At 39.4% G+C, this 27,982-nt stretch overlaps 1 protein-coding gene across 1 annotated transcript in view; it reads right to left on the bottom strand.

The window, feature by feature from the left end:
• Positions 1 to 3,392: 3,392 nt before the first annotated feature.
• The window catches only part of tacr3a (tachykinin receptor 3a), a 34,588-nt gene continuing 9,998 nt past the window's right edge, over positions 3,393 to 27,982 (bottom strand). Inside the window, exons 4-5 of the mRNA XM_073466513.1 lie at positions 10,173 to 10,369; positions 3,393 to 8,329 (exon numbers count right to left, since the gene is read on the bottom strand). Coding sequence (XP_073322614.1) covers positions 7,996 to 8,329; positions 10,173 to 10,369 — 531 coding nt within the window. The 3' untranslated portion in view covers positions 3,393 to 7,995. The remainder of the gene's footprint in view (positions 8,330 to 10,172; positions 10,370 to 27,982) is intronic.

The raw sequence follows: 27,982 nt of genomic DNA, 5'->3' as shown, positions 1-27,982 counted from the left end.
ATTATCACATAAATGATTGTAAATGGTAAAGTCTACACACTACAGCACGTTTCACTGTTTTCAATCTAAGTCTGCACACCAGGGGCTTCTTGATGCATGTCAGCTCTTCGTGATACACCACTTAAATCATTGATGACGTACGTAATCTCTCCAGAAAAAAAAGCAGTTTTTTCACATCGTGGCTTCCGTACAGTCAGTATAATTTACCCAGTGTGAGTCGCAGGTTTCAATACTGCTGGTATATACAGAAGTTCATATAACTGGAGGCTCATGGCACCATGTGCAATATAATTTGCACTGCATTTCAATGCAGAGTGAACCCTGACTGTGAATACACAGAACATAATAATGGGAAAGGACTTTAAAGCTCTTTGTTGCGGTAAGTTCTTTATGAAGATTTGTGCTTTAGATTAGAGCCAGGAGTGGTGACTCACAGGGGTTCACAGAAACAGAAATAATCACCACTGTCAGTGGGAAAATTCTAATGATATATTTTATGTTACTGTCAGATTCAGTTCATTTATCAAACATGAAACTTGATTCTTTACATGAGTCGACCTGTATGCAGGCATCTAATTAACTTGTAATTTCTTCCTACATGACGAGTAGTCTTTTTAGCTCGATTTTATCAAGTCACAGAAGTATACATTGACTTAAGAACTGCAAAGTCTGACGAAACTTTGCCTTTTTTTCAATAAAAAAGCACATCCTGGTCAAACTATATTTCAGTTTTACATGATATGCAAACTTTTTTAAAAAAGGCGACAAAATTAAGAAGTATGGAGCTCACAGTAAATAGCTTGGTCAACATTTGGAAGATAGCAGCGATTCATGATAACTTTTTCTCATTCCAGAGGAACTGTACTCCACAGATGTGTGTAGCAGCACATTCTGCCTCCTCAGACTCAGAGGCTTGGGGAACAGGGTGAAAAAAAATTGCGCTATTATTTCATTTGTGAAGCAATAAATTCCTCAACAGAGGCAGCCTCAAGATGCATATTAGCAAAGTGGCTCAAGGAGGGATAAAAAGACATAGTACTGCAGTTTTCACACATGAGTCTTACTGAGGATTCTTAAATGCAATCACTGAAACAGATCCATTCAGTGTTCTGTTAACATGGCCACGACCGTCAAGTGTTTTCTTTAAATTTTAACCACCAAACATAAAACAAGTATTTTTGCAGCCACAAAGGAAATTGACAGTTTTATGCTTCTTTCCTCCTCCACCTCAGTGGTGGGTGAGAGGCTGTTTCTAAAAATGACTGACCTGCCAAGTGGTCTGACACAGACCAGCAGGCCAGCGCTCCTAAGCCATATGCAGCAGACATGGATTGCTGTGTAACAATTGCCTTATTTAGTGGTGCAGGTCCATGCTTCAAATAGCACTTCTTCTTTGGAAATGCTGCTATTTTGCAGGACTTGGTGTCAAAAACATGTGCATAACGTTTTCCACTCAACACTTGGTGGATTCAGTATTTATTGGGCCTCAACACAAGGAAACGATCACTGAAAATAATGTATTCTTTTGCGAACAATGTTAGTGATTTACACATATTTACATGTATATCTAACATTATTTCTATTATCCATTTGAATACAAGATGTGAAAATTCATCCCTAACAAAAGCATTGTCACAGACCAGCAGCCTAAACTATGAAGCAATGAGTAGCAGAGACAAGCTGCTGCATATCTGCTGCCTTATTTAGCAGTCCTCGCCGTAGAGTAAAATGATTTCATACAGCCATCATGAATAATTGAACAAGCTTAGGTTATATGCGCTTGAGAAATTAATATTCCAGCTCTATATGCTGAAAACTGCTATTAGTTTTACAAGTGGGATCTGAGAGATGAACTCTGAAAATCCCCTCTGTTTCTATTACCTCATATTTATGAAACAAATTATGTTGCAAGGATTTCATGTTTCTTTAAGGAACATTAGTTACCTGATAGGACAAGGAACATTAGTTTTGCTTTTCAGAATACCACTAGTTTGCAAAATCAGGAACATCTTCCTGCTGGTCTTTCATTTCAAAGCCTCGATAGAAAGAAAAAAGAACATCAGCCCTCGGATATTAACATACTGAGTTACCATCAGTCATGTGCACTCCTGTGGATTGATCTTTTGATGTAACAACTTTCTCTCAGCCCTCATCATCTGCTCTGCTTCCGCTGGTGGTTTCTTGCATGTCCCAGGGCGCCTACTGTACAAACAGCCCGCAGTAATTAAACACTGATCTTCTGATGACAAGAGGGGAAAAAAGAAGTCTAATCAAAGAGGTGGAATGTCACAGATAATGGATTCTCTCACAGAAACAACACGTCAACAGCTGCCAACTGTGTTTTCCATCGTTAACTCGAGTGTTTAGGTGTCAACAATCCTGACCGATGAGCGTAAGACCATTGTGACTGGTTTCTATCAAATAAAAATGCAGACGTTTTTAAAGGTTGTGGTTTGATGACCTGGTTACATGAACATCTGTCAGCTGAGGACAAGGAGCATCTGGAAGCTGTTGCTCATACTGCTCACAGTTTTCAAAGGAATAGGTCTGGCGAGAAAAGTGAGATGAAACAAATTGTCCATGTAGTGTAGCTTGTAATTTCATTGGTAGGCCAAATGAGACAGAGGCCAGTTGGCCAGCACAGATGAGCCAAGAGCAACAAAACAATGGCTGCAGTCTCACTGTGAAACTTGGTATCCTCTCTCATTAAACTATCTTCACAGTCATTTTTTACCTTTCATCATACTCATATGGCCTTTAGCTCACTGTCCAAACATTGAATCAAATGTGTTCATGAGAGATTTTGAAATCGTATCTGTCATTTGTGTGAGAATTTGCTCCCAACAAGCTTGTTCATTTCAACACCTGCTGCCATAAGTTATGGGCTGGGGAGGACATAAAAAGTTATTTTTGGTCAGATGGTTCCCCTGTTAGATTGACTTCTAGGCAACCAAATTGCCAAAATAAATGTTAGCGAAGTATGTTTCGGGCAAAAACCACAGATAAGTTAAAACTTTACATTTCATGGTTAAGTATGCTCTGATAAGGTTAAGGCACAAAAACCACTTGGTTAGGGTTAGGAAAACATCATGTTTAGGCTTAAATGACCTGCTTTTGTGACCACAACCACTTCAAAATATCCAGAGGTTTAACACTTTTAAATGTTGGATCCCCTCATCTAAAATGTTCATGCTCCGTGTGACAGTACGAATGTTTTTTCTTAGCCAATTTTGTAGAGCAGGACAGCAATACATGTTGACGTTTTAATAAAGGTCAACCTGATGTTATAATCTGCAGCATTTGTGTTCCTCGTGTTGGTGATGACAGCAGCTTATAAACCAAAAAATAAGTAAGAATGACAGAATCCCAGTCTGTGCCGCACACAGATCATGTCCAGAGAAAATGTAATTGTTTAATATTATTCATATCAAACATATGTTGGTGTAGAAGGTAGTGGTAGAAATGAATCAGTTTCAGTTTACTTACATTTTCTGCTCATAAGGTGTTTGTTTCTTTATCTTTTTGGCAACAAGCAGGTTGCTGCTCATACCCAAACACCCAACTATCTGCATGGCTATCTACAACAACACATGTAAAATGTTTAACTAGCTTGGTAGAGGTCGATATAAAAGTGCATCGCAACAGCAAGCAAAGTAATTATGAGATGTGCTAAAGTTAACTGCAGCTTTCTCTCTTACATGCAGATTGCTTCCTTAGGGATGAATCTATACTGAATGGTGTAAAATGGACACATGAATAAATGAAAATTAAAAATATTTAAAAGTTGCAGATTATCACAAAATCCTGCATTGTTCCGGACAACAAACATAAAACAAAACACTGCTGCTCGATTGTTGATTTTCTTATTTTCTTCATTAAAATTTGACTGCGTTTGCACAAAGTCACAGCTACATTTCATCATAAGCATGTCACGTCACTTGCAAGCACTCATGATACTGTAAGGAAAACTCCTGCAATAAAGCTACATCAAGCAAATTCATTGACCAATGCAAAGCAGTGTAAAACCTTTTGGAGGTCTTACTATACGAAATATGATATACTGTAGAATTCATATAGAAGTAACTTTGTATGATCAGTAAGAAAGTGTTCCTACAATTTTTCAAATTACCAAAATAATTGGCATTTGCCAGCAATATTAATATAAATATTTGTTTAAAGGATAATACAACGGTTATTTTTAACCTGAGTCGTGTTTTTGTGTAAGAGTGAAAACAGTGGTTCCTTCAAAACAAAGACAATAAAATACGTAGTGAAGTAAAATGATTGTGTGGTTACAACAAAGCGGCTCAAGTCAAAATTAACCGATTATCCTTTAAAAACACAACATATAATTTGATCACCACTTGACAGAGAAAGAGGCACACATTGTACTGTACATTCATACAAAACACATACATTTATCAACACAGAGAAACAGGAAAATAACTTGATACCACCACGTACAAAATATCTAACCAACTTCAATATAATGATCAGACGACAGCTGTAAAGTACATCACACTGAAAAGCACAACATGTTTTTCTTCACATTCTTCAGTAAATACTTTCATAAAGTCCGAACATTCAGAACTGTTGGTAAGAAGAATTAAGGAGAAAAATAATGTGTCTCTGTGGTTGCAGTTACTGACCAAGCTAGGAGATTAAAGGAACAATTCACCCAAAAGAAAAAAAAGAAAATCATTATCCACTCACCCCCGTGCAGATTGAGTCAGGTGTGTGTGATTAAATGATGACTGAATTTTAACTTTAGGGTGATGTTATCCTTTAAGCTTTAATTTTCTTCCATATGTAACAAAACATATACGGATACAGCATTTACTGCAACTAGCAGGACACTCTATACATTATAAATTTCTACAAATATTTGTCAATAACTTTGAAAGAGGTCTGTTTGGTAAAAGCAAAACCAAAACACTAATGATAAAAAAATTATGCTTAATTACCAGCATTAACACATACTGCTGCATGTGTGTGTTGTTATTGTAACTACCACTCTCTCTGACTCTGATGTTGTTATTGTTGTATCAGAGGGGGCACACTGTTGATGATATAGCCCTACTTGTCACAGTTTGTTTCAACTTATCAAAATTTCAACCCCAACATGGCACAGGCCAGCGTATTGCTCGGTGCAGTTCAGGTCATGTCCGCATGTACACCGGTATTTCTTAAGTTATTGTTAAGTTATTGAGAAACTCGCCAGTGTTCATGTCTTGGCAGGAAACAATGACACAGACAGCCGTGGTTGCTTCCAAAGTGGCCTTATCAGTATATGTAGCATCATTAAAAATGCTGACTCAGAGTATGTGTTCCGATATTGGAGTATTTGTACAGTGTTTGTACATTGACTGACTGGATGTTATATTGTCTAAATTTAAAGACACAAATCGACATTGACAGAGGTAAGAAATAATGAAATTCAAATACTTAAGTAGATATTTAAATCATTTTTCTGACAACTTATACTTTTACTCGTTACATTTTAACACAAATATCTGTACTTTCTACTCCTCACATTTTCCTAACAGGCTCGTTACTTACTTACTTTAATGCATTTGAGGGGACATATCAATTATTTTAATTTTCTGTCATTGCACGCCACCTTGCCAACATCGCTAGACTGATTTCAACCTATCAGTGCATATCATGCATGGCAGACAGCAAGATGAAGCAACATAAAAGACGTAGCAAGATGGGAACAAACGGAAAGGGAGTAGTACTTTTCAGAGCTTGTACTTTCTAACTTCTACTTGAGTAAAGAAGTTGAATTAGTACTTCTACCTTTACCAGCTCTTTTCACAAGTATCTGTACTTCTACTTGAGTAAATAATGTGTGTACTTTTGCCACACCTGGATATTGATAATACAATGATAGGTAAGAGAGACAAATACAGCTGCTTACAATGTTACAGATGGTGTTGTTCATATCAAATTAAAACTGGTGGCTGCTGTTTCTATATTTCACACACAAAATAGCATTCTGTGTCTTTCCCTGCCTTGCTCGTGGTATTTTCTGTCACTATGCAATCAACTACAGAGAATACAATCTGTTTCCTGTTTACAACAGCACGGACATGCTCAGCTTACACGAGTAGCCGTGGGATATGCGTTTTCAGGTGTGTTAGCAGGGCAGAGATTATTTTTGAAATTGTGCCAAAAAGTCCATCTCGACTGAGACAGTATGGTTTCCAAAAATACCAGTGTACATGTGCACTAGGCCTCAGACACTTGATGTGGACACAAGCAGGGAGTTAAATTAAGGGGCGACACAGGATGACGGCTTGCAGCGAGAAACTAGTGGAACACCAACTGTCCTGTTCTCTGATCACACACTGAACAAAGGCATTTAAAAGAACATTACCGAACATTAAAAGAAAGGCTGACTGCACTTCACTTTGCAGCTTCCGAGTGTAAAATATAAAAATGAGAGATATTGATCCACTAGCTCCTAGTTTGCATTCAATCTGCTCATTCTCCAGCAGCCTGTTTATTGATGTGCTCCAAATGTATACTGGATTTTGCCTCTGGCTTGTTACCAGTTGCACATGTTCCTTGTTACATAACTGAAAGCCCAACTTATTTTCAGTACTTTCAGAGCCAAACTCAGAGCCACATATACTGCCAATCAACAGCTATTCCATTGGCAACTCTCTGCAGCCGTTCTTTCGTGGTTTCAGGCTGAAGCAGATGCAGAGTGTGTCCTCTGTAGAACAAAAAGTTCACAGTTAAAACTCACTGATAGTAATGAAGACTGTGACATACTTACATAATTACAATCACCATGACGTATTTTCAGATTATCTCCATTATTAGATGGTCTCACCATTCTTGTATATATTTAAATATTTTAAATTCTTGGAGCAAGATTGATTGATTTCATTATCATTCATTTGAACTGCAGGGGTGAGACCCTCACGAAACAGTGGGGTGCACCTTTTGTTTATATGCTAATCTCAATCAGAACTGAATGTTTGATGAAGGAACTGCTACTTTGAGGATTGTGTTTATGCAGAAGGACCCTGATTGTAGGGGAAACTTGAATGTGACACTTAAAAGTAAAAGCACCTGAAATTTAAATGAACATACTGCAGCAGGTAAGCGTGGCTCACTTCACATGTTGCTAAGGCTGCTCTCGAGCATGGATGGATTATGGGACATTGGCCCCCTACCAGTCACCAGTGCCTGTTTTGCATCCCCATTCGTGGTTTGTTCGTGCTGGAGATCAAGAGAGAGGCTGAATATTTGCCAAAGCAGGGGCAGGTTTCACCAAATTTGCAGCATGCAAGCTCAGATAATTTCATCTGCTGTTGATTTTGAGACGTTTCACTGATCAAACAAACACAGCAACAGTCCTTTGTGAACTGTAACACTGCCATGTTTTGGGATTTGTGTGGAGAGACAAGCCATTCGATCCACAGAAAATGTCATAGAAAACTACTGAAAAAAAAACCTGTGACACATGCTTCATTTTTTTTTCTTTTAAAGCAGAGCAATTCAGTGCAATGTGAAACAGGTTTACTCTATACTGTCAGCTGTATAATGTAGAGAAGAATAAACAAATGTATAATAAAAAACAAAGTGGGATCACATACACTATATCACTATATAGCGGCTGATATTAAATGATCAGGAGAAAAAGAAACATAACAGGAACATCCCTCATTCTGATTGAGCTGTGTGACTTTTTAATGAGAACTGCTAGTAACATTAACTTCACACTGACGCCTTTGGCCCCGGGGTCTGTACCCAGTAGTCCATCCATGCTCCAGAGAATCATCAATATTATCCAGCAAGGTTATGTATTAAATAATCTCTATATCCAAGTGTCCATTCTCTGCATACCTTCCGCCTTGATACAATGCTTCTACGTCTACATTAAGCAAACATCTGTGCACCTTTTGTATGTACAGTGTGTCATGCATGTGTATACATTTGCAACATGCACATGTCTGTGTGTAAGTCTGTGAGAAACGCCCTTCACGAGAACTCCTCAGGATGAGCGCTTGGAGCCGCTCCATTTTGCGTTTTCGCGTTGCTACCGTTGCACCCAGTGATCTCTGACTGGCGAGACGTAATGTAGCTTCTCTTCCTAGAGGACAGGGATGGCTTCCTTCCAGAGGCACCAGCAGCGCCGCCGTCACCCTCGGCAGGGTCGTACACCACCACCATGGTGGTATCCATTCGGGACAGCGTGTACATGCTGCTCTGGCGTGTTGGGTGCAGCCGTGTGGAGCGAAGTTCCAACTCATCGTAGCTGGACACCTTGATGAAGGGGCACCAACGAAACGCCCGCTTGAAGCCAGCTCGAAACCTGGTGTCACATGGATGCATAGAGCAGAATAGGTAAGAGGTAAATCTGTCACTTTTTAATCGGCAGTCCTTTAAAACATTGTATTTTCTGCAAAATGTTTCCAAGAAATTGGAAATATTTTGTAAAAGAACTAAAGGTTGGCTCTTCAACTGAGAACAAATTGTATTCAGGCTCGCCTGAGGCTTTTAAAAAGGTCGTTAGTGACGGATGTCAGTGTTTGTACAGTGATGAAAAAGAGGTAAATTGCTGTGGAAGTGGTGCATTATGCTGTGAGGGGATCATTTTCTGAATGCGCTGAAGCTGTATCCATTGATACATCAAACAGTGTCAGAGGCTTTAGAGAAGCAGTATTTCTTTAAAGAATCAAATCCATTTAGAGGGAAGACTGAGTGATGTACTTTTCACTAAAAATGACCCATTATCACAGTAACGTTCTGAAAAAACAAAAATATTTTTAAATGTCATACCTGGAATTTATTAAAAACGACTATAATCATTTGATAGACTTTGCATTTTAGTGTCTACTAGACTGAAAGAATATGTACCATGCATATTCAACACTATATGAAATTCAGAGTAATGCATGTAGAGAATGTGGTTTATCTGGTGTCGCCCTGTTGGTTCTGTTCCTTGAACATCATACTTAATGTTCCAGGACCATCATTAAAACTGACGAATCATCCTGTTGTGCTGTCACTCATTACTGATGTTGTCCCTGGAGCATCATAGTTAATATTGTTCAAGGACCATCATTTATACTTGACAGAAATAACAACATAAACTGTATTTGAGGCAAGCTGTTGTGGTTGAGTGGGTTACATATGGGACTTTCACTCAGGGGACTGGGGCTTGAATCTTGTTCTGATTATTTTATACTGTTTACTTATTTTTAAACTCAGTTCACTTATTGTTCAGTTCACTTTCTGTGTCTTTACAGTTTTCTGTTGCTAGTTTGGTTAAAAATTATTTGTATTAAAATAGACCCTTTCACACTGTTAAACATGCGTGTCAAATCTGGCAAAAGAGGTAAAAACCAAAAGCGAGCTTCAATGAAACTTGAAAGCTGATGTCCAAAGTCCAAATACAAAATACAAGCAACAAAGGCAGGCAAAAAGGCAGGGAAGAGAAACACAGATAAATCAACTAAAAGTGAGGGGAAAACATAGGCTTAAATACACAAGACTGATTAACTAATGGGACACAGGTGAACAGGAAAAAGGGTGGGAAAACCATCAAAGGCAGGAAGTGGAAAGTAAAACATGAAACATGAGGATGAACCTTATAAAATAAAACAAGAAACAGTAAAACTGAATCCCAACATCATGACAATGTGTTTGAAAGGATAACTCCTCCCATGTGTATATTTTTGCTGTCTTTCTCCCAGAGTCACGAAGCTTTGACGTTACAAAAACATGTTTTTTCACATCTACTACTCTGTGCAGCTCTCGCCTTATTTTTTTTAAAAATATATATTAATCATGATGTTCCAGGAACAACACTAACACCGTGATATCAGATTGTACGAGAGAATATAACCAAACAGCAACTTACCTTGATGAGGTCTGAGGTTTTTCTTTCTCATATTAATAAAATGGTTTTATTTCATTTTGCTTGGACTGAATGTTCATGGATGATTTGACCAAATGTAATGATGCCATTTATTTCTCTTTCTCTTAACAGTAGGGGATAATGATAAAAGCTCCAAACTGTTCACCCACAGTAAGTAATGAATGACTTTAATCTTCTAGTAAAAACACATAATGATGTGATGTAATAATTCAATGTAACATGTAGTTTTGTATGTTGTTTACTGTATTGCCGTCACGTCCCTGCTGTCACCCACCTGCTGTTGAGGCAGCAGTAGATGATGGGGTTGTACATGGTGGAGCTCATTGCCAGCCACAGCACTGACAGGTAGACCTGCTGGATGTACTTCCACTTGTTTAGAGGCTTGTTAAGACCCGTCACAATGAAGTAGACATGGAAGGGGAGCCAGCAGAGGGCAAAGGTCACCACCACGATAATCATCATCTTCACCACCTGCGAGAGAGTGAAAAATGATGAGAGACATTCACAAGCTGTCAGCTGCTACCTGAGGATTCCTGTGAGCGCCGAGAGGGACGGAGGGAAGGACAGCATGGTGTAAGCCATAAAAAATCATCACAGATCAATGCTATTCTCCCTGAATCTGATGAATATTTTGGGGAAGAATGTTTTGCATGGAATTTTTCTCCATTTCTTACAAATTGGCACCTGGTATTACAGGCAACAGATGCTTTACTGGAAACTGTAACTGGACTGTAATGGAAAGCAGGACAGTATGTTCCATTAGTCTGATCTGATAGCATTTTATCATCTCTTTTAAATGGCATTGTCACATAAACATGTCACAAGTATCTTCTCTTTTTCAAGGGGGTCCCAGAACAAACACTTACAAGAAAAAATAACAAAATCATAAAAGACCTTAAGGTAAATACTAGTATAGTATAATGTAACAGACAGTCATCACTGAAAACAAATAGATAACATTTCTAAATTAAGCTAAACAAAGACAGAGAATAAACAAGTACAGGTAAGTACACTGAGTAAGTACACAGAGACAAAGGCGACCACAGAGCAGAGCTCATCAGAGCATCTTTGCAAGTAAATTAAAGAATGAGGGACAAAGAATTGCTTCAAGCAATAAAGATAGTTACAATGAATGCATTTAAAGGTAAATAGATTGCAATTAAATTGCTCTCGCATCAACAGAGAGCCAGGGAGTGTAAGGCAAGGCATCATAACACAGGGAAAAAGAAACATCATAATACAAATCTGCAGAGCCTATAATGTATAAACATGGGAAGAGAAAGGGAAAAAAGTACTGCAAAAGTCGAGTCAAAGTCAAAAATTTACAATAATAAAAAAAAAAATGTTGGAAACCGAATTCCAATAAGTTCATTAAGTGATAGTGGACATTTGTACCAAATTTGAGGATATTCCCTCAAGGCTGTCGCCAGCGTGGGGGCATACAAATGTGCATTTAAATCGAAATTTTAAATAATTTGTTAAAAAGTCTGTCTGCAGTGTCTTTCAATTACTCTTTCAATCTCTCCTTCTGTGAACTGAATGAACTGCTGTGGACTGTGTCTGGGTGGTAAGTGGGAACACAATCCATCCTACTGTGTGACATCCCAGAGACAGGCTGGAGAGCCACGATACCAGAGGCAAAACAGACATCATCAAATCCCTCATGAAATCCAAACACAAGGCCTGGCACACTTTGTTTTGAGTTTATGTTTCAAAGTCATTTATGGCATAACACACGCCAAGCTGTAAACTGTGCTAGGTGGCTGCTAAACAGTGGCGAGGCAGTCAGTCAGTATTTCTGACGGTGTGGATGTTTTTAGTGGAGGCTCCGATTATCTCATAAGATACCGAGACAGGGTTTGAAGTGATGTGAGAAGACTAATTGAACGATGTTAAAGAGCAAAGTAGTTGTTAAGGGTTTAGTGTAAATGTTTCCATCACGTGTGACGTGCTCTGGTGCCAAAGAATCCTCCAACAGTGTGTTATAGCAATGAGGGTGAAGAAGAGGGGATGGTGAAGAGTCCAGTGTGGTGTATATTTTAAAGTTTGTGCACTGTATCAGTCAAATCTGTCTTGACCTCTGAACTAACATAATAAGGACCGACTGAGAATGACTCCCAGCCCTGGGCCCATTTGTTCCTTCTGTATATCTTTAATTAAAAAACGGGTCATGAATATATTTCATTTTTAAAAAGGACTCATTAATTTCCTGAAGCAGCTGGTCACTGTGGTTCTAGTAAATGTTGTTTAACTGCAGAAAAACGATCATTTGTTGGGGACTATTTTCAGCAGTGTATTAATACACATTTGGCGTTCTAGCAAGTGTTCATCACAGCATGACAGTTTATGTAGGATGGACTGAAAATAAACTAAAGTGCCCACGTGTCGCCATATGCAGTGTTTTTTAATTAATGTTAGTAGGATGACAGAAAGTCTGACATCTTGTTGTTCTCTTTGGTTTCTTGCTGATGTACTTTTTAAAAAGCGGTCACATTATTATCAGGGCTCTCAACAGGTTAAATATGTAAATAAACTTGAGGAGGAGAAGCACAGTTGCTGAGTGATCGTAGGTCGTTTAAATTGCCCTTATTTGGACTGAACTTAATACAATCCATTTAAGTTATCATCTGTATAAACTGGGTATTTTAGATGAGGTGAGGCTGGCTTCCTAAAAATGTTAACTATGTGTCTGCTTCCGGAGACTTGTCTTGAACATGTCTCGTCCTGCATCTCAGGTCATGTTTTCCTTGTTTCACTTTTTATTGCTTTACCTTCTGTTTCATTTTGTGTTACTCGCCTCTTCTCACTTTTCAGATCCCCGCTTCCTGCCCTTGTGTGTTTCCCACCTTTGTGATTGTCTGCACCGCCCGGATGTCTTTCACCTGTGTCCAATTATCCGTGCCTCCCTTGTGTATTTATGCTACATTCATGTGATGGTCCCACTTCCTGAGTTCAGAAGTTGTTCTTCCAACTTCGGCGTGATGGATGATGTTTAGCATTTTATCGCTCAGAGCGTTTAAACAACACATTGTCAGCTGTTTCTCGTATTTGAATGACAGGTAAGAGCAAAGGAAATGGATCATGTAATACATTTTCTTATGCCTAGTCCTTTTTGGATTGTTGCCTAACAGACTGCCGCCCTCTGTTCCGACCTTATTCTGTATTAAGGGACTGTCTCTCGGTCGTGAACTTGAGTCCAACACTCCTGTGTTCAGTTCTTGAAATTATACGCAAACTGCAAAAAACAAATATCTTTTTAGACATATAATGCCTCACTCAAGATCTGGTAAACAAGCAAACACATGTTGTTTGGTCAATGTGTATCAGCCTATTACTGCCATTTTCAACAGGCCAGGAGGGAACAAACAGACACAATATTTCTTGAGAAATTCTTGAGACACCCAAAATATCGTACATTATACATAAGAGACTAAAAAATGCTAGGAAAAACAAGCCCGTTGTGTCAATGAGTGTAGTTTTGCAAATGCCAGAGCATGCATCATTACTCAGGTTCTTTACTGTAACATCTGGTCCATGGGGGCTGAGACTGAGACAGAACAGTCTCTTCCTTATCAAACATAAATAATACTGAAAGTATATGCTGTAAGACACAGGAGGTTTAGGTGAGCTCATGCAGTGGTTTGTATAAACATGATCGGCTTGTGAGCACATCTAAAAAAAACACTTGAATATAGAAAAATTCAACCCACTAACCACCCATTTTTCATCATGGGGGATAATTAGAATGTCAGAGCACATATTCTAAGTGATGTCCTCCTGTGTTCATAATTAATATCTTTAAGGGAAATAGGTTACACCATTATAAACTGAGTTGAGAAAACACAAGCAATCATTTGCTTTTCAGTTTACATGTCAATTATTCTATGTGTCAGGCTTCTACTGTTTGCACACAGTAATTTCAGAAGAGAAACATCTTCATTGATTGATTTCATGCCTAAACAAGCTAAATAATCAAACTGTCTTCATTTTTATGACTGAATAAACTGCATATACAAACTGACCTTAAAGGACAACACATTTTCATACTCCTTTACTGTTTATATCTGGCGGACCCTGCCACCTTTCTACCTTCAAACAGTGTTCTGGTGACGATATCTTTCTCTGAGGATGGCTTACTTATTCAGTTATGGAAAACATATTTCTGAGTTTGTGTTATTACCATGTCAGTATTAGAAATTACCCTTCTAAGTTCCTGAATTGCTTTTTCCTAAAACTGCATAGTGCACCTAAAAGTTCAGTTTGACAGTCATGCCAGTGAGAGAAGTAGAAAGCCTGGTTGGTGCACAAATAGAGCCAAGATAACAAAGACAAATTACAAAGTGCAGGGTAAATTGGAATTTTCCAAAAATACTATCGTGGTTCAAAAAATAAAAACAATTAGTTGGAAAGGTTTTCTCTTTCATAAGACCAGGAACCTTTTAGATAGACCTAAAATTAAAAGCAATGAGTCAAGAGATGTTGTTTTTTTTCAGTAGAGATTGAATTAAACTTTTAAAGCTTTTAAACCCTGTGTGGGAGGACGACTCTGTAAGGACACTACTTAGAATTAAACAAAGTATCTATTGGAGATAATAAAGTCTCTTCACAGTTTAAAAAAATAAATACATGAGTAGGAATGTAATCTAATGAGCAGAAATGTTGAGGTTAACAGACTGAGTCAAGAGGAGATCTGAAGCCTTTGCCATCCCATTAATTTTGTTAATGAAATAATTTAGAAAGTCATCAAGTTTTCATTGGGTGGCTTCAGGAAACTGAATAAAAAAAAGGCACCCATCACTGAACTAATGGTCTTACCTAAAAGCCTGGGCATGTGGCATAAAAGACATCAAGGAAAACCAAATGTGAACATATTGCAAAACTTCAAAAATAAGAACCAGCAGGACATATGGATTAATTTAAACTATTTTGTATTACTAACTACTTTTCATAGACAAAGCTCTCTATATTCTGGCACAACATATTTTACTTTTGACACCGTTGTGTGTTATGACTCTCCAGATCACAGTTGGCCTTTCAAAAATACCAGGAGTCAACTCCAGAACTGGAGGAGCAGCTTTTGTTTTTATGCTCCCATGAGCTGAAACCACCTGTCAGAGGTTCTGAAATGTACGCCTTCAATTTTCCTGCGTATAACCTTTTTATTTATTGGGTTTTTCATATGTCTGTTGACGTTTGATTATAGATAACACACCAACAGCACATACATGCTCTATATTGTGAGTTTAATAAAAGGAATGGAAGCTATTTTGAGCAATTTCTGCAAATTCAACAGGTGGTCCTTGCAGGTACCATAATTACCAATCAAATACCCCCCCAACACCCCTGATGTCGAATGATGATTGCTGCTTGTCTGATAAACAAGGTGACTCTGAGAAATACCTCCTCTCGTGCACAAGGACTCTTAAAAACAATCAATGTAGGACATGTTTACAGCAGGATAGTAATGTGTGATGTAACAAAAGGTTGGGAGATGGGAGAAAGTCATTTTGAGGGCAACTACTTGATTACTAGAAGACTCTTTGACCCAAAAGTTTGCTTAACACTGGGGAACTTGAAGTGCTAGTTTAGTACAAAAGTGTATGAGTCACAGAGTGCTGTTAAATATCATACAATGTGAAACAGTGCCTAATGGTTAAAGAAGTATTTGACCCCAGGAAAAATGGCCCTGGTGATGGTGACATATTGCGAGTTGTGCTAAGCCTCAACCTTCAACATTATGAGCTCCCGCTACTCCACCTGCTGAGCCACCAGCTTGAACCTTAGTCAGAGCCTTCTGCCACTGCCAAACCATTAAAGCAACTTAAATTAATTGCTTTTAACCTTTTCCCCATCCTGGTGTCTGCGTTTGTGTCCAACTTACAACCACCTACAAATTGTAACACTTAGGGGTCTTTAACATGAGAACGTTTGAGAATGAACAGATGGAGAAATAATTGATTTTGCTTCAGGAGTCTTTTCTTTACTACGGTGGAAATTTGTAAAACTTAATCCATTGTAACTGGCACTGACAAAAGCCTACGGGGTCTCACTGCTATATTCTTCAAACATCTTTTTATTAATCTTTCTTCCCCCTGGACTGACTGGTTCGTTTTGTGCACTGATCAAGCTGAGAGATAGTTAGGCGTGAGAAGTTCCCTCTGGTTCTCAAACTTTTTATCAGTGTTGTTGAGGTCATTTTCCAGAAGGCAAGGAAGGGAAGAAAGGCCAAACTATTGAGGTAAACTAAACGATTTCACATCACGTACATCTCCAAAAACATCCGCAAGTGAGGAGGGACTGGAATAGCAACTAAAAAAAGAGATACAGCTCGGCTTCCTGAGAACTGACGGGTTTTAAGGTTACAAACCATTTATCTTGGCTGAGGCTACATTCATCGTGCACTGATTGCAAACACACTTAATTTCTAGATTTTATGCCTGTGAAAGATTAAAAACCTTGAGATGAATTGCTGAAAGAAAGTTATAAGACTTTGATTTTTCTATTGGTGTGAAGAACTAATAGTTTGTTAAAAACAAAATTTTTGCCAGTTAGTAAGGCAAGACAAACAGCAGGGCGAACTTGATATTTTGCTTAAAGCACATTTATCTTAAGGCAATTAGCATTAAAAAGGAAAGAAAGACAGAAGCAGTGAGACCAAACACTGCAATTTCAAACAATGTCAGAACAGAGATGCAACAGGTTTTAAGGAAGCACAATGAATGTGAGTACATTTTCACGTGAATGGATCTGTGGGCACATTCAGAGACCCTTTGATGGTTTCCTACTTGGATTAATCTCGAAAATCCAACACAAATGGGCTGAAACCGAACAGAGGGAACAAGAGACGAGTGAAGAACAAATATACTGAAATTTACATACAGTAAAGCAAAACCTCAAAGGGAGGATGTCTTATCTCATTTTACCGCTTTGATGTTTCATGATTGCTGTACTACAGAGGCCAGTGGGACAAAAATACACAAAGCAGAAAAAGGTTGCGTAATAACATTAATAATGGTAAGGATTACAGGTGCCATTGTGCTCAGACACAGACTCACAGAGCAGAACATTAAAAGAACGGTGAAGCTACACAGCCAGCAGCAGTTTAGCTTAGCTTAGCACAAGGAGTGAAAGTGAGGGAAACTGCTAACATCGTCTTGTCCAAAGGTAACAACATCAAACTATCGGCACATCCAAAGCTTACTGATTTGGTTTAGGTTAGATTTGAAGTTTTATCTCTTTGATTTAATCGTACAAAAACTAGTATAAAGAAGACTATTCTCCTCCAAAAGAGACAAATTATTCCTTCAAAGGTGCTCTGTGGAACTTCTGTGTTGTGCTGGAAGCCGGTCGTTAGTTTATGTTAGTGGACTCCATTTAACGTTAGCTGTTGTTGCTCTCTGTAAGCAGAGCAGAGAGAGGCACTTGAGAACGTGCATAAAGTCACATCCCAAAAATCCGAGTCATTGACAGAATTTTCGGTGGCAGAAATTCCATAACAACCTTTGGGCATATTGTTATTAACGTTTTCTGAGAGAAAACCAGACTTCTACAGCTCGCCTTGGCTCTGTATTCTGGCTTTTGAGAATCTAGCCTGTGATACTTTGGCCAATCACTGCTCATTTCAGAGGGAGGGTGCTCCTACTGGCTGTTCTACAAATGCATATGCGTGTGCATGTCCCTTCAGATGGTAAAAGCCTGATTGAATGGTGGAAAATTCAGCAGGAAATCCTGCAACGTTTGACAAATTTCCAACTCCTTCTTTGCCGACAACCGTGTTTAGTATAAAACATGTCCCAGGTCCACATGAAGCTGCGTGGCCCATTATGTTCGATGTCGTGATGCTCCCCTCGACGATGGCAAACAAGATGACAAATACTGGGGAGAAACTTTTGACGGGGGGTAGTAATGTGTGTATGTGTGTATCGGCGTGTGTGTGGTGTACTAGCCTCTCATCTAGACTGCCCTGCAGCTGGCTGAATCCTGGGGCGCTCTGCCTTGAGGCTACAACATGACGACAGGGACCAGTCTTGGTGAGGCTTAAGCCCTTCAAGTCATGAGGTTTGGCAACAGACACCTTCTGAAGCTGTTTGAACTTGTGAGATTGGCTGTGTGAGGTGGGTTGTGGTGGAGTTGTTGGGTGGCTGCTAAGCAGAATGATACGAGGCAGCAGAGAGAAGGTCTGCAAAGGTTTGCACTATGAGCGAGTACTTGGCTGAAATGAGCATTCGATACAGATGATGTCATTTTTATTACATTATTCTATGTATTATTTTATGTATTATTGAAGTAAAATGTGTCAATATCCATAATTGTTGAAGTTTACTCATTGATAATACAGTTTATAAAACAACTTTGATAGTTCACTTACTCTGGTGATTAAAAACATTGATATGAAGCTCAGTTCTGAGGCTGTTCTGCAAATAGTTTTTATTAAAAACAACAACAATAAATATAGAAATAAATAAAAATAGCAACTTCTGACTGATTTCAGGCTTAAATCAACTACTGCTGGTTGAGCCTGCCAACCTACTGTTAAAGCCCAAGCTATTCCGAATACGGACACATACAGATAATGTTGTACCTGCTCTTCCTAGTTTGCACAGGTTTTGCCTACCACAGCTTCAAACTAACAGCACAGCCAGTGTTTTATTACCTCCACAAACGTTGCGAGACATGTTGGCATGGATCTCGATGAAACAAATCAGGCCTATTCGGGTGGCTGGTATTTGTGAGTGAATACAAATAGAGACTGTCGGGCCTTGGCGGAGGCTATTGAGTGCCATTCTAGTTTTGAAGGGGCAGCTTGAATCCTGCGTCACCTGGTGAAGTCAGTCTGTCCTTGGATTCAGAAAGTGGCAGACATTTTTTTCCTTTTGCATTTTGTTTTCTGTCCTTGCAGCAGAACACATGCAAGGTTACACTTCTTTTATATATAAAATGAGTATAACCTTGCATAGTTACAGACAGCAAACATCTGCAACATATGCTAATAATGATTGGAGAAAAGAGCCTTTCAACAGCTTCTACTTGTAATGAATCTGCAGCCTGCATAGCAGAAACATGAATGAGTACGTTTGAGAGCAGGGCAGCAGATGGCAGATGCCTTCTGTAGAGTATTTCTGGAAAATGGTAACATACTGCCATTTATGTCCTATAATTGGACATGGCAAACGTTCACAGGCGATTTTCTTCTTGTTAGATGATACCAGCTTTAACTGGTGAGACAAGTGCAAGCAATCGGCTAAATCCTGCAGTCTCTATTGTCCGAGCTCTTCCATCAGGTTTGAGAGTCGAGCCTCAAGTGTTTGTATTCGCTCCTGCTTCTGAAGTACAGAGGGTCAATCTGCACCAAACCGGACCATAGTAAAATATCTGTGTGATCTAAAGGTTATTTGATATCAATTCTCCAACGTGGAAAAGGAGGACAACAAGGTGAGTGGCATTTTCTCGCTAAATGTCAAGGTGAAATCTGGATTGCAGGGATTACTCAGTCCCTTGTCGGTATAGGAAGCTTGTCGGTGGAGTAATATGTAATAGGCAAGAAACGATTCACTGACGCATGTGGAGGTCAGCCTGCGAGCAGAATGTCACACCTGAAAATCACATAGGAGGATCCGATGAAGAACCAGATAGTATCCTCAAGCTAAAATCAATCGTCATCATTTTCACCTGTTGCCACAACCCCGTCTCCTTGAAATAATGTTTATATACTGTGTTGTTTTGAGGAAAATGTGCTGCCTCGATTATGTTCAGTGTTGTTCATTAAGTGATGTTTCTGTACTGCACACGAATGGTAGGATAAGGGTTGGGGTGGATGGTGGGTTAACATGTCCAGGATTTAGGGAAAGATTTTATGTTTTGGTTGCTTCAGTTGACAGAGACCCTTCTCTTTTAATCAATACAGCTGTCTACACAGTCCAGGTGAAAGTCTTGAATCGTATTTTTGCACCTCAAGTTGTTTTCCTTCTGTTTTACACATGTAATTACAATGACTGTGTTGGGCTCTGAGCGCTGCCAAAAACGTGTATTACCTAACTTTTTCACGGCAGCCATATCAACATGAAATAGAAGGTAAACACAGGTTTAATTAATGACAATTAATGAAGGTTATGTTCCATTTAGTGTAGCGGGGACTTTCTAGCGAGTCAACATGCACAATAGCAGCACCTGGATTCTGTTTGACCTGAATGGAACAGACTCTTAATAAGTATCATTAGTAACAGCTGTGTTTACCCTACTGTTTAATGTCAAAATGGCTGCTGTGAAAAAGGTCTATACTGAGCCTGAACACATCCTCTGTAGACAGAAATGGACGACTGGAGCTGCTGCTGTTGGGCTGCTAATGAGCTGCTTTCACCATGCGAGCTATGTAGACGTTCTGTTAATGAAGTAAACCCATCTGTTTTGTTTAATCACGTTAGACTTAGAACTTTTCCTAATTGTAACCAAGAACTGTCTGTGCCTACACATAACTATTAAAAATATTGAGCTTTAATTACCACAATAGATTTTGCACTGCGAGAGCAGATATTACAGGGAATAAATTAAATACTGTATTTGTCAGTGAGTGTTTTGCAAATATGTTGAGCACAAATAACATTTCTAGAAGACAGGGTTGGTGGTTTGTGAACTATTACAGATCCCAAATACTCTTGGTACTAGTACTAGTTCATTAGTAATGGTGGTTATTTTAGCTAATGACAACTATACTTAGGAAGGCTATTACTTGACCAGACTCTACTAATACTACCATGCTGACTACCAAAAGCCAGTCCTAAATTTACTCTTGTCTCTTGCCAATTTCACTTTCTGTTAACTTGATGTCCGGAGAGGCTGCTGAGCCCGGTTTAGGCCCTGCTCAAAAAAGAAAAAAAAAGAAAGAAAAGAAAGAAAACACAAAAAGCAAAGAACCAAAGCTCCTGTGTTGGCAGTGTACATAGTTTCCTGGTGCTCCGAGCTCCCAGTGAGGTCCAGGCAGAGTCGACTTGTTACACCACAGCTAGCTAATGGCTACGACGGTAAGCAGCAGTTACTTTAGCAACAAGTCCATCAGAAATCTCTGTACATCACAGAGAGCTGAGGTAAAGGAAGCAGAACCAACAGTTCATGGTGTGTGACTTAGTGAAATAAAGCCTCGCCAAATTAGCTATAGTGCGAGAACAAGTGTTCGGGGGACATAGGAATGACAGGGTCACCATTCTCCCTATTACAAGTCAGTTTACCGTCAAAATAACATAGAAGTTGTTATTTTAAAGTTAAAAAGTTAAATGATGTTGCTTTCAAATGAGAAACAAATGGCAGTAGACGAGGACAACATTAGTTTGATGTTTTACTTTTGAAGGCAAAAAGTAATGAAGGCCACATGCTAATGAGTTCTTTAATGCACAATGGATATTAGATTAGATTGTAAGCAGCCAAAACAGTCTTGGGGCGAGAGCGCTAGAGTTATGTTTCTTCATTAATCCTGTAAATGACAACTCATTATTAGCTCGAAGCCAGAACATGTCCCTCCAACAATTTTTAAATGAGATATGATAAGAACAAACCTCAGCAACTTGCATGCCTAGGTGCCACTAAACAAACCTCTAGCCAAAGTTCAGACAGGAAGACGACTCTTTTGCATGCTCGGTCCAGTTTATTTGTCATGCCATCCTTTCATTCACTAATCCCACTAAGGCTCACTCATAATTGCCTGGGACCATCAATTCATATAAGCTGCTTGCATCAGCTGGGCACATCTATCCAACAGCACAGCGACACACCTTCACTGTTAGCCGATCATCTTGCTGCTGTCTTTTTAAATACCGCTGTCTCCCTGCCTTTTGTTCATTCATGCTGCTGTTTTGCACGCGCCCTCCACCTCCCCATCTTCCCAGATTCCCCAGATTCCCCAGCTTCATCAGCTTCATCGCTTCATCAGCCTGTCTGTCTCAGAAGAGTCATCAACCATCTCCACCAGTGTCTGTACTCCATGGGGGATTGTTCTTGCTGCTGCCCAGGGCAGAACCCCTTTTATCACAAAATGTCCCTGTAGAGTCTAAGATTTTCTGAAAAGACATTTTTCTTACTCCATTCACGAGTCTCTCCTGATGGAAATGAGAGAAACAAAAGGTGACGAGGGAAGAAAGAGAACAAGGAAGTGAACTGTAGACAATCTTTGCTTAAAAGAACAAAACAACTCTTTGAAGAAATCCCTTAGTGCAACCCCGTCTAATAAAAGTTATGTGTATATGCTGCTAATGTGCAATAGAAAACACAATAATACGATAGCATGCCACTTTTCTAACTGACAGTTTAACCTAAAGTTAAGACACGTTCAACAATTTTCAGATTAAACGTACCTGCAAAATGTTCACAAACAACATATTTCATCGGTTTTCCCAGCAATATCCTCTCATGGCAACTGAAGTGTTATTAACATTTTTTTTAAATGACAACATGCTGGATGTGTTTCCTGACAGTACAACAACTGAACACTTCATGGACCGGAAAAACCTTGTCAGTGAATCAAATCCTATTGAAATTACTTAAATATACAACTTACTTGCAAAATCAAATATGAATGTACCAACCTATATTTTTTATCATTAGAATAAGAAAACATTTGAATCAATATATCAAAAGGAACATCATTCCCACCCTACAACAAGGAACCCGCAACCCCTTGCTGGCACTCAATGGTTAAACTTGCTCCAATTTTATAAAGCGATGTACAACTTGGTATGCGCATAAATCAAAGTGCGAATAGCCACAGTAATTTAATTGAGAAATAAAAAGCACCCATGGTATAATAAAAGAGTTAGGCAGGAGCAGCACGCCTAGACAAGAAATATCAGAAACCGTGTCCAGGTGTGTATGTCAAGGGCCAGAACATAATAAATTATTTATTCATTCCTGTACTTGTGTGGAGGGTTTGTCAAAGAATGTCAGAAAGGGTCTCCACACTTTAATTATTTTTTTTCCCGAACCCTATAGTGTATATCTAATTTATTCGAGCTTCAGGTTGAACAGCACATGCCTTAACCAGTGAGAAATTGAGGGCTTGGCAGCATCCTTCCATCTCAAGAATATCTGGCGACAAAAAGTTGCTAAATGTCTCTATAACGTATCCAAGAAACATTCACTGACAGAATACTTCACTGTTATTCCCACGATACTTGCATGTAGCAATTACAGCATGATTAACAGTTTTATGAGGTTTAGGCACTCAAAGTACCTGTAACCTGATTTTGGTGAGATATAAAAAAAGTCCAGACTGACTTGGAGTCTGTGCTTGACTTTAACCAAAATGCTTTTTATTCTAAAACTAATAAAGCAGGACATGGTGTAAAAGTCCTGTGTGTCTGTGCTTTGTCCTCCACCTGACTAGCACCTCTTCTGTGAGGTACAATAATGTAACACCTCCTGGAATGGAAAATATGCTGCTAGTGAACATAGTCCAGGCAGCAATTACATTTCCACAGAAACGTATTTGAAATGCACATATAAAGGTTAAAGGTTTTTTTTACCAGCAGTATAGTGGAAAACCAGGAGGAACTATAGGGCCTAGCATTTCTTATCATTTAACATCACTTCCCAGCTGTACACACACTTGCCAACCCTCCTGGTTTTCCCAGGAGATTCCCGTTTTTCATTGCCCTCCTCCTGGAGTCACAATTCTACCACAATTCACCCAATTTATGACAATTTATTTTCCTCTTTTAGTTATCATAACCTGTTTCTGGCACTGTACAGCGTGTAGCCTACTGCACTGTTGCGCCTCATCCTCCTCAGTGAGTAAGAGGTTGACAGATAAATGGAGAGGAGAAAGAATATTCAATCAAACTCCATTTGCCCTGGAGAGAAGAATTCCCATTTCTGTCATGAAGTCTTAATGGAAAGGGGCTGCAAACTCTACCATTTTCTGTTAATCACGGGGGTTGCACCACATCAATCCCAATGGGGACTGATTGTCAATCCCAATTTAGGGCAGTGGCGTGCACAGACTCTCCAAAGGGGAGGAGCAAAAAATGAATGACTGAAATTGATGGGGGGTGGGTCTGTATAAAATAAAAAGCCTTTATTAAAGCATAGCTTAGACTTAAGTGTTTCAGCAGAAGCCTTTTGTCAGGGTGTGAAAAAAGGATTCAATTCTTGTCTTAGACAATCATGGGTGAGAAGAGAGAGCACAGGTGGTAATGTGACTGTAGCCACCAGGGCCGGTTTTTGCTATGGGCAATGTGGGCGACCGCCCAGGGCGCAATCTATGTGAGGGCGCATGAGCGCCCTCGCCAGTTTTCTAGACTACCACTCATTTCCATGTCAAGTTAGTGGAGTGGGCGCTGGGGCGCCCTCATTGTCACGTCAACTTGCTGCTGAGAGTCACACAGGTTGTGTGTGTCAGCAGAGGCAAGGGGGAGGGGGGCGGGGGATAGACTGATGATCCCAGGCCACACAACACAAACTGCTTCAAAAAAATTGTATTTCATTCCTAAAATTAATATAGACCCATATACCTACATGTAATTAATTGGGTTATGTGAAAAATGTAAAACAAAAAAAAACCCAAAAAATCTGTGCATGCATCTACGTGAATTTGTTTACATCACGTGACTCCGGTTGTTTGACGGGCGAACGGACGGTGTTGGCAAAAGGTAATGCAAAAGGTAATGATGTCGAGTCTTCATCTTCATCATGGATCAAAGTAAAAGAGCAAAGAAGCCATCAGGTGCCCAGTTCAGAAAAAGAAGAAAAGAAGAAGAGGAGAAACGGGCAAAAGATAAAGGTATGCAGATTTCTATGAGTGACGTGAGTGACAGTAGCCTATAGGCTATTTATTAGCCTCTTGCTAATATGTTGCTACTTAGCCACAGAAGACGACTGTATTTGGTTTTTTAGTTTTGCTGAACTAGCAACTATTAGAATTGAGGCATCATGTCATGCAACTAATTTCACCCATAGGCAACCTAGGCTAGTTTGTGTTTGCAACACAACAAGTGCAAATTCACACAGACGTCCTGACTGTGGAATGTTTAATGCTATACGCTATATGCTAACTTAAATAACTTCTAATATACATTGACATGGCATTTTGTAAGCTACATGTGATGATACATGTGTCAAGGGATGGTAGCCACTCAGTCACAGCTCAGCACTCACTCTCAAAGAGAGAGAGTGAAGAATATTGTATTATAGGGTTAACTGACCCTTAAAGGGTCTCTATGTAACAATTTAAAGCCATCTACACACATGAATGACTTTATTATTGGTCATATATGAGCAGATTGTAATGTGATGTGAAATATGAGAGCTTCCCCATCTCTCTCTCTTGGTCGCCTTTAAAAGCCTGTGGACAACACGTTTTTAATGCTGCTGAACTGTGGATCTCTTTGTGAAGGATGCAGGTTGGATTTTCCGAGACAGTGCCTCGTCTCAGTGCCTCTCTCTGCTCCGCTAACAGAGAGCAACAGTAGCTAATGTTAGTTCAGAAACAGACTCCACTTACATAAACTAACAACTGGCTTCCAGCACAACACAGAAGTTGCACGGAGCCCCTTTAATAAATCGCTCATACTGATTTTCATCATTAAACAGGGCTGAGCACGACGGATCTATTGGCACCTATGCAGTCGGGATAAGATCAGTGTCATTAACGCTGGAATGGGGCGTGACACTCAGATACACCACGGCTTAACACTGCTCTGCTTCATTTCTGGTAAAAAAAATCTGATCTTGTCTAGGTAATCCAACCCAATCCTACATCCAGTCACACACACACAGACACCCCCACACAGTGCTTTGTCTTCAGGGAGAAAGGAAGATGGACGATTAGTGGTATTTACAACACAAGTTGAACACAGATTGTCTTTAAGAGCAATACGGCAGACTTATGACAGGCCATTAGTTCTGCACTTCAGATTGATTGCACAGCCTCAGGCATGAGTTTAAAAGAACACCTGTGACGTTAGCATTGCGTCAGAATGGATTAACTCGAAACAGTCGATTGTTGAATCTTTCTTTTAATATAGATGATGAGAAATCATAGAAAGATTGAGCTTTTTATTTCTTTGTATCACCTCACAGACCTGTGTGACCTGCACAGGTATTTGTCATTAAAGAGAAACACGAGAAAATACTTGAAAAAGACCTTGAGAATAACAGCACTACTCAAAGGTTATTTTTGTAGAAAATTATCATTTTCATTACCTCGGTTCATCCAATCATTTCATTTCGGTGGCCTTCACCACTTTTAGCAAAAAATAAATTACTCTGTCAATTTCTTGAGTGGGTTAAAGCTGCTCTGAAGATGCAACTGCTCAATACACACCATAGAAAGTCCTGATCATGGATGTAGTCAACAACTGAACCAGTTACCGAGAGGGCAATACTTGGTCCAACAAGAGGGCGAGCAAGTGGCAGCCATCAAAGCAGAGGTAGTTATAGAGAAGATGACTTTTCTCTCTGAGCATTAATGTCTCCTTAAAGAGCCAGTTTACCTCAATAATCTGCTGGTGACCCACTACAACAGAGGTGAACAGATTTTTTTTTTTTCCATGCTAGCAGTATCGCTCTGGGGATGAAATGGTTGATTGAATTGTCATCACATCACTGAGATTGAGATGAAAACATCTTAAAAACTGTTGGATGGATTTCCAGGAGATTACGTGGAGACATTAATGGTCCCCAGAGAATGAATCCTTGTGACTTTTGTGATTCCTTTACCGCGATGGTTATGGTTTGAGTAAAACAGATCTGTTGAATGGATTGCCATGAATTTTGTTGCACATGTTCACGTCCCCCTCAGGAGAAATTGGAATAACTTTGGTGATCAAGCGCCATTATCAAGTCAAAATTAAAGTTGGTCCAATACTTTGGTTTATGACGAAATGCGTGCAAAACGAATGATATTCCCATCAGCATTTCTTTATAATTTATTTCCGCTCAGCATTCAATACAATCTCCCCTGAAGAAACTTATTGGAAAAACTGAACACTCTGGGCTTGAGTTCCACACTCTGCAACTCGATATTGGACTTCCTCACAAACAGACCCCAGACAGTTTGGATTGGCAGTCACACCTCCTCTACTTAATTTCTCAACACCAAAGCCCCCCAGGGCTGTGTGTTCAGCCCCCTCCCGCTCACGCTGCACACCCATGACTGCATGACCACACATGGAGAACGTATGCAGATGACACCACCATCGCTGAGAGGTTTTTAATCAACAATCAACAATCTTGCAGTGGTCAAGCAGGTGAACAGTTTTCACCAATCTGGTTTTAAACAAGCACAGGAATGCTCTACTTCCTACAGAAACTTAAGAAGGTTAAATTCCAGTGCCAAGTTCAGCCATTAAAGAGAAGCAATAGAAAGCATCCTGCCATGGTTCGTGCTTGACCCAGGACAGGAAGTCTCTGCAGTGGTTGATTAAAACCACCCAGAACATCATTGGTACCGATATACAGAGTATCAGTGATACTGGGGAAGTGAGATGACACACAAACCCCAGCCAAAGTCTGTTCACCCTGCTGAGAGTATTCACTGCCGTACCACCAGACTATGGAGCAACATTTTTCCTCAGGTTGTGAGACTCCTTGAAGCATCCTCAACACTCTAATTTCTGTTTTTGTGAGTACCATTTGTGGACTACAAGCTTCATTATGCAACACTGTTGATACAAAATGAAAAAATAAATTCATCTTGAATCTTGCTGAATGCTGAAAGGTAATTAGCAAATTTAAACATGCTAACATGCTAAAATAATGGTCACATCTTTTAACACTACACCTGCTTACATCAGCATCTTACCATTGTCACTTTGTATTTGTTGGCATGCTGATGTTAGCAAGTACAGCTTCACATAGCTGCCAGCATCGCCGTAGACCTTTAACCTTGTTGTTAGCTCTTGTTTTGTGAGTGACTGCAGCTACTCGGATCCCAGATGTTTGAACATACTTTAATAAACTAGGCCAATCTAGTGGATGTTACAGTTGCTGCAGTTGCTCCAGGCCTACCAGTTTCAATACCACACTACATAATAGACAGTACAGACTTAAAGATACCGTATTGAATGCTTTTTCTTTTTTGTTTTTTTAAAAAAAGGTTTT

The sequence above is a fragment of the Pagrus major genome, chromosome 1 (genome assembly GCF_040436345.1).
Source record: "Pagrus major chromosome 1, Pma_NU_1.0".
Lineage (NCBI taxonomy): Eukaryota > Metazoa > Chordata > Actinopteri > Spariformes > Sparidae > Pagrus > Pagrus major.
The sequence above is the reverse complement of the archived record's forward strand: the minus strand, read 5'-3'. Positions and strand labels throughout refer to the sequence as shown.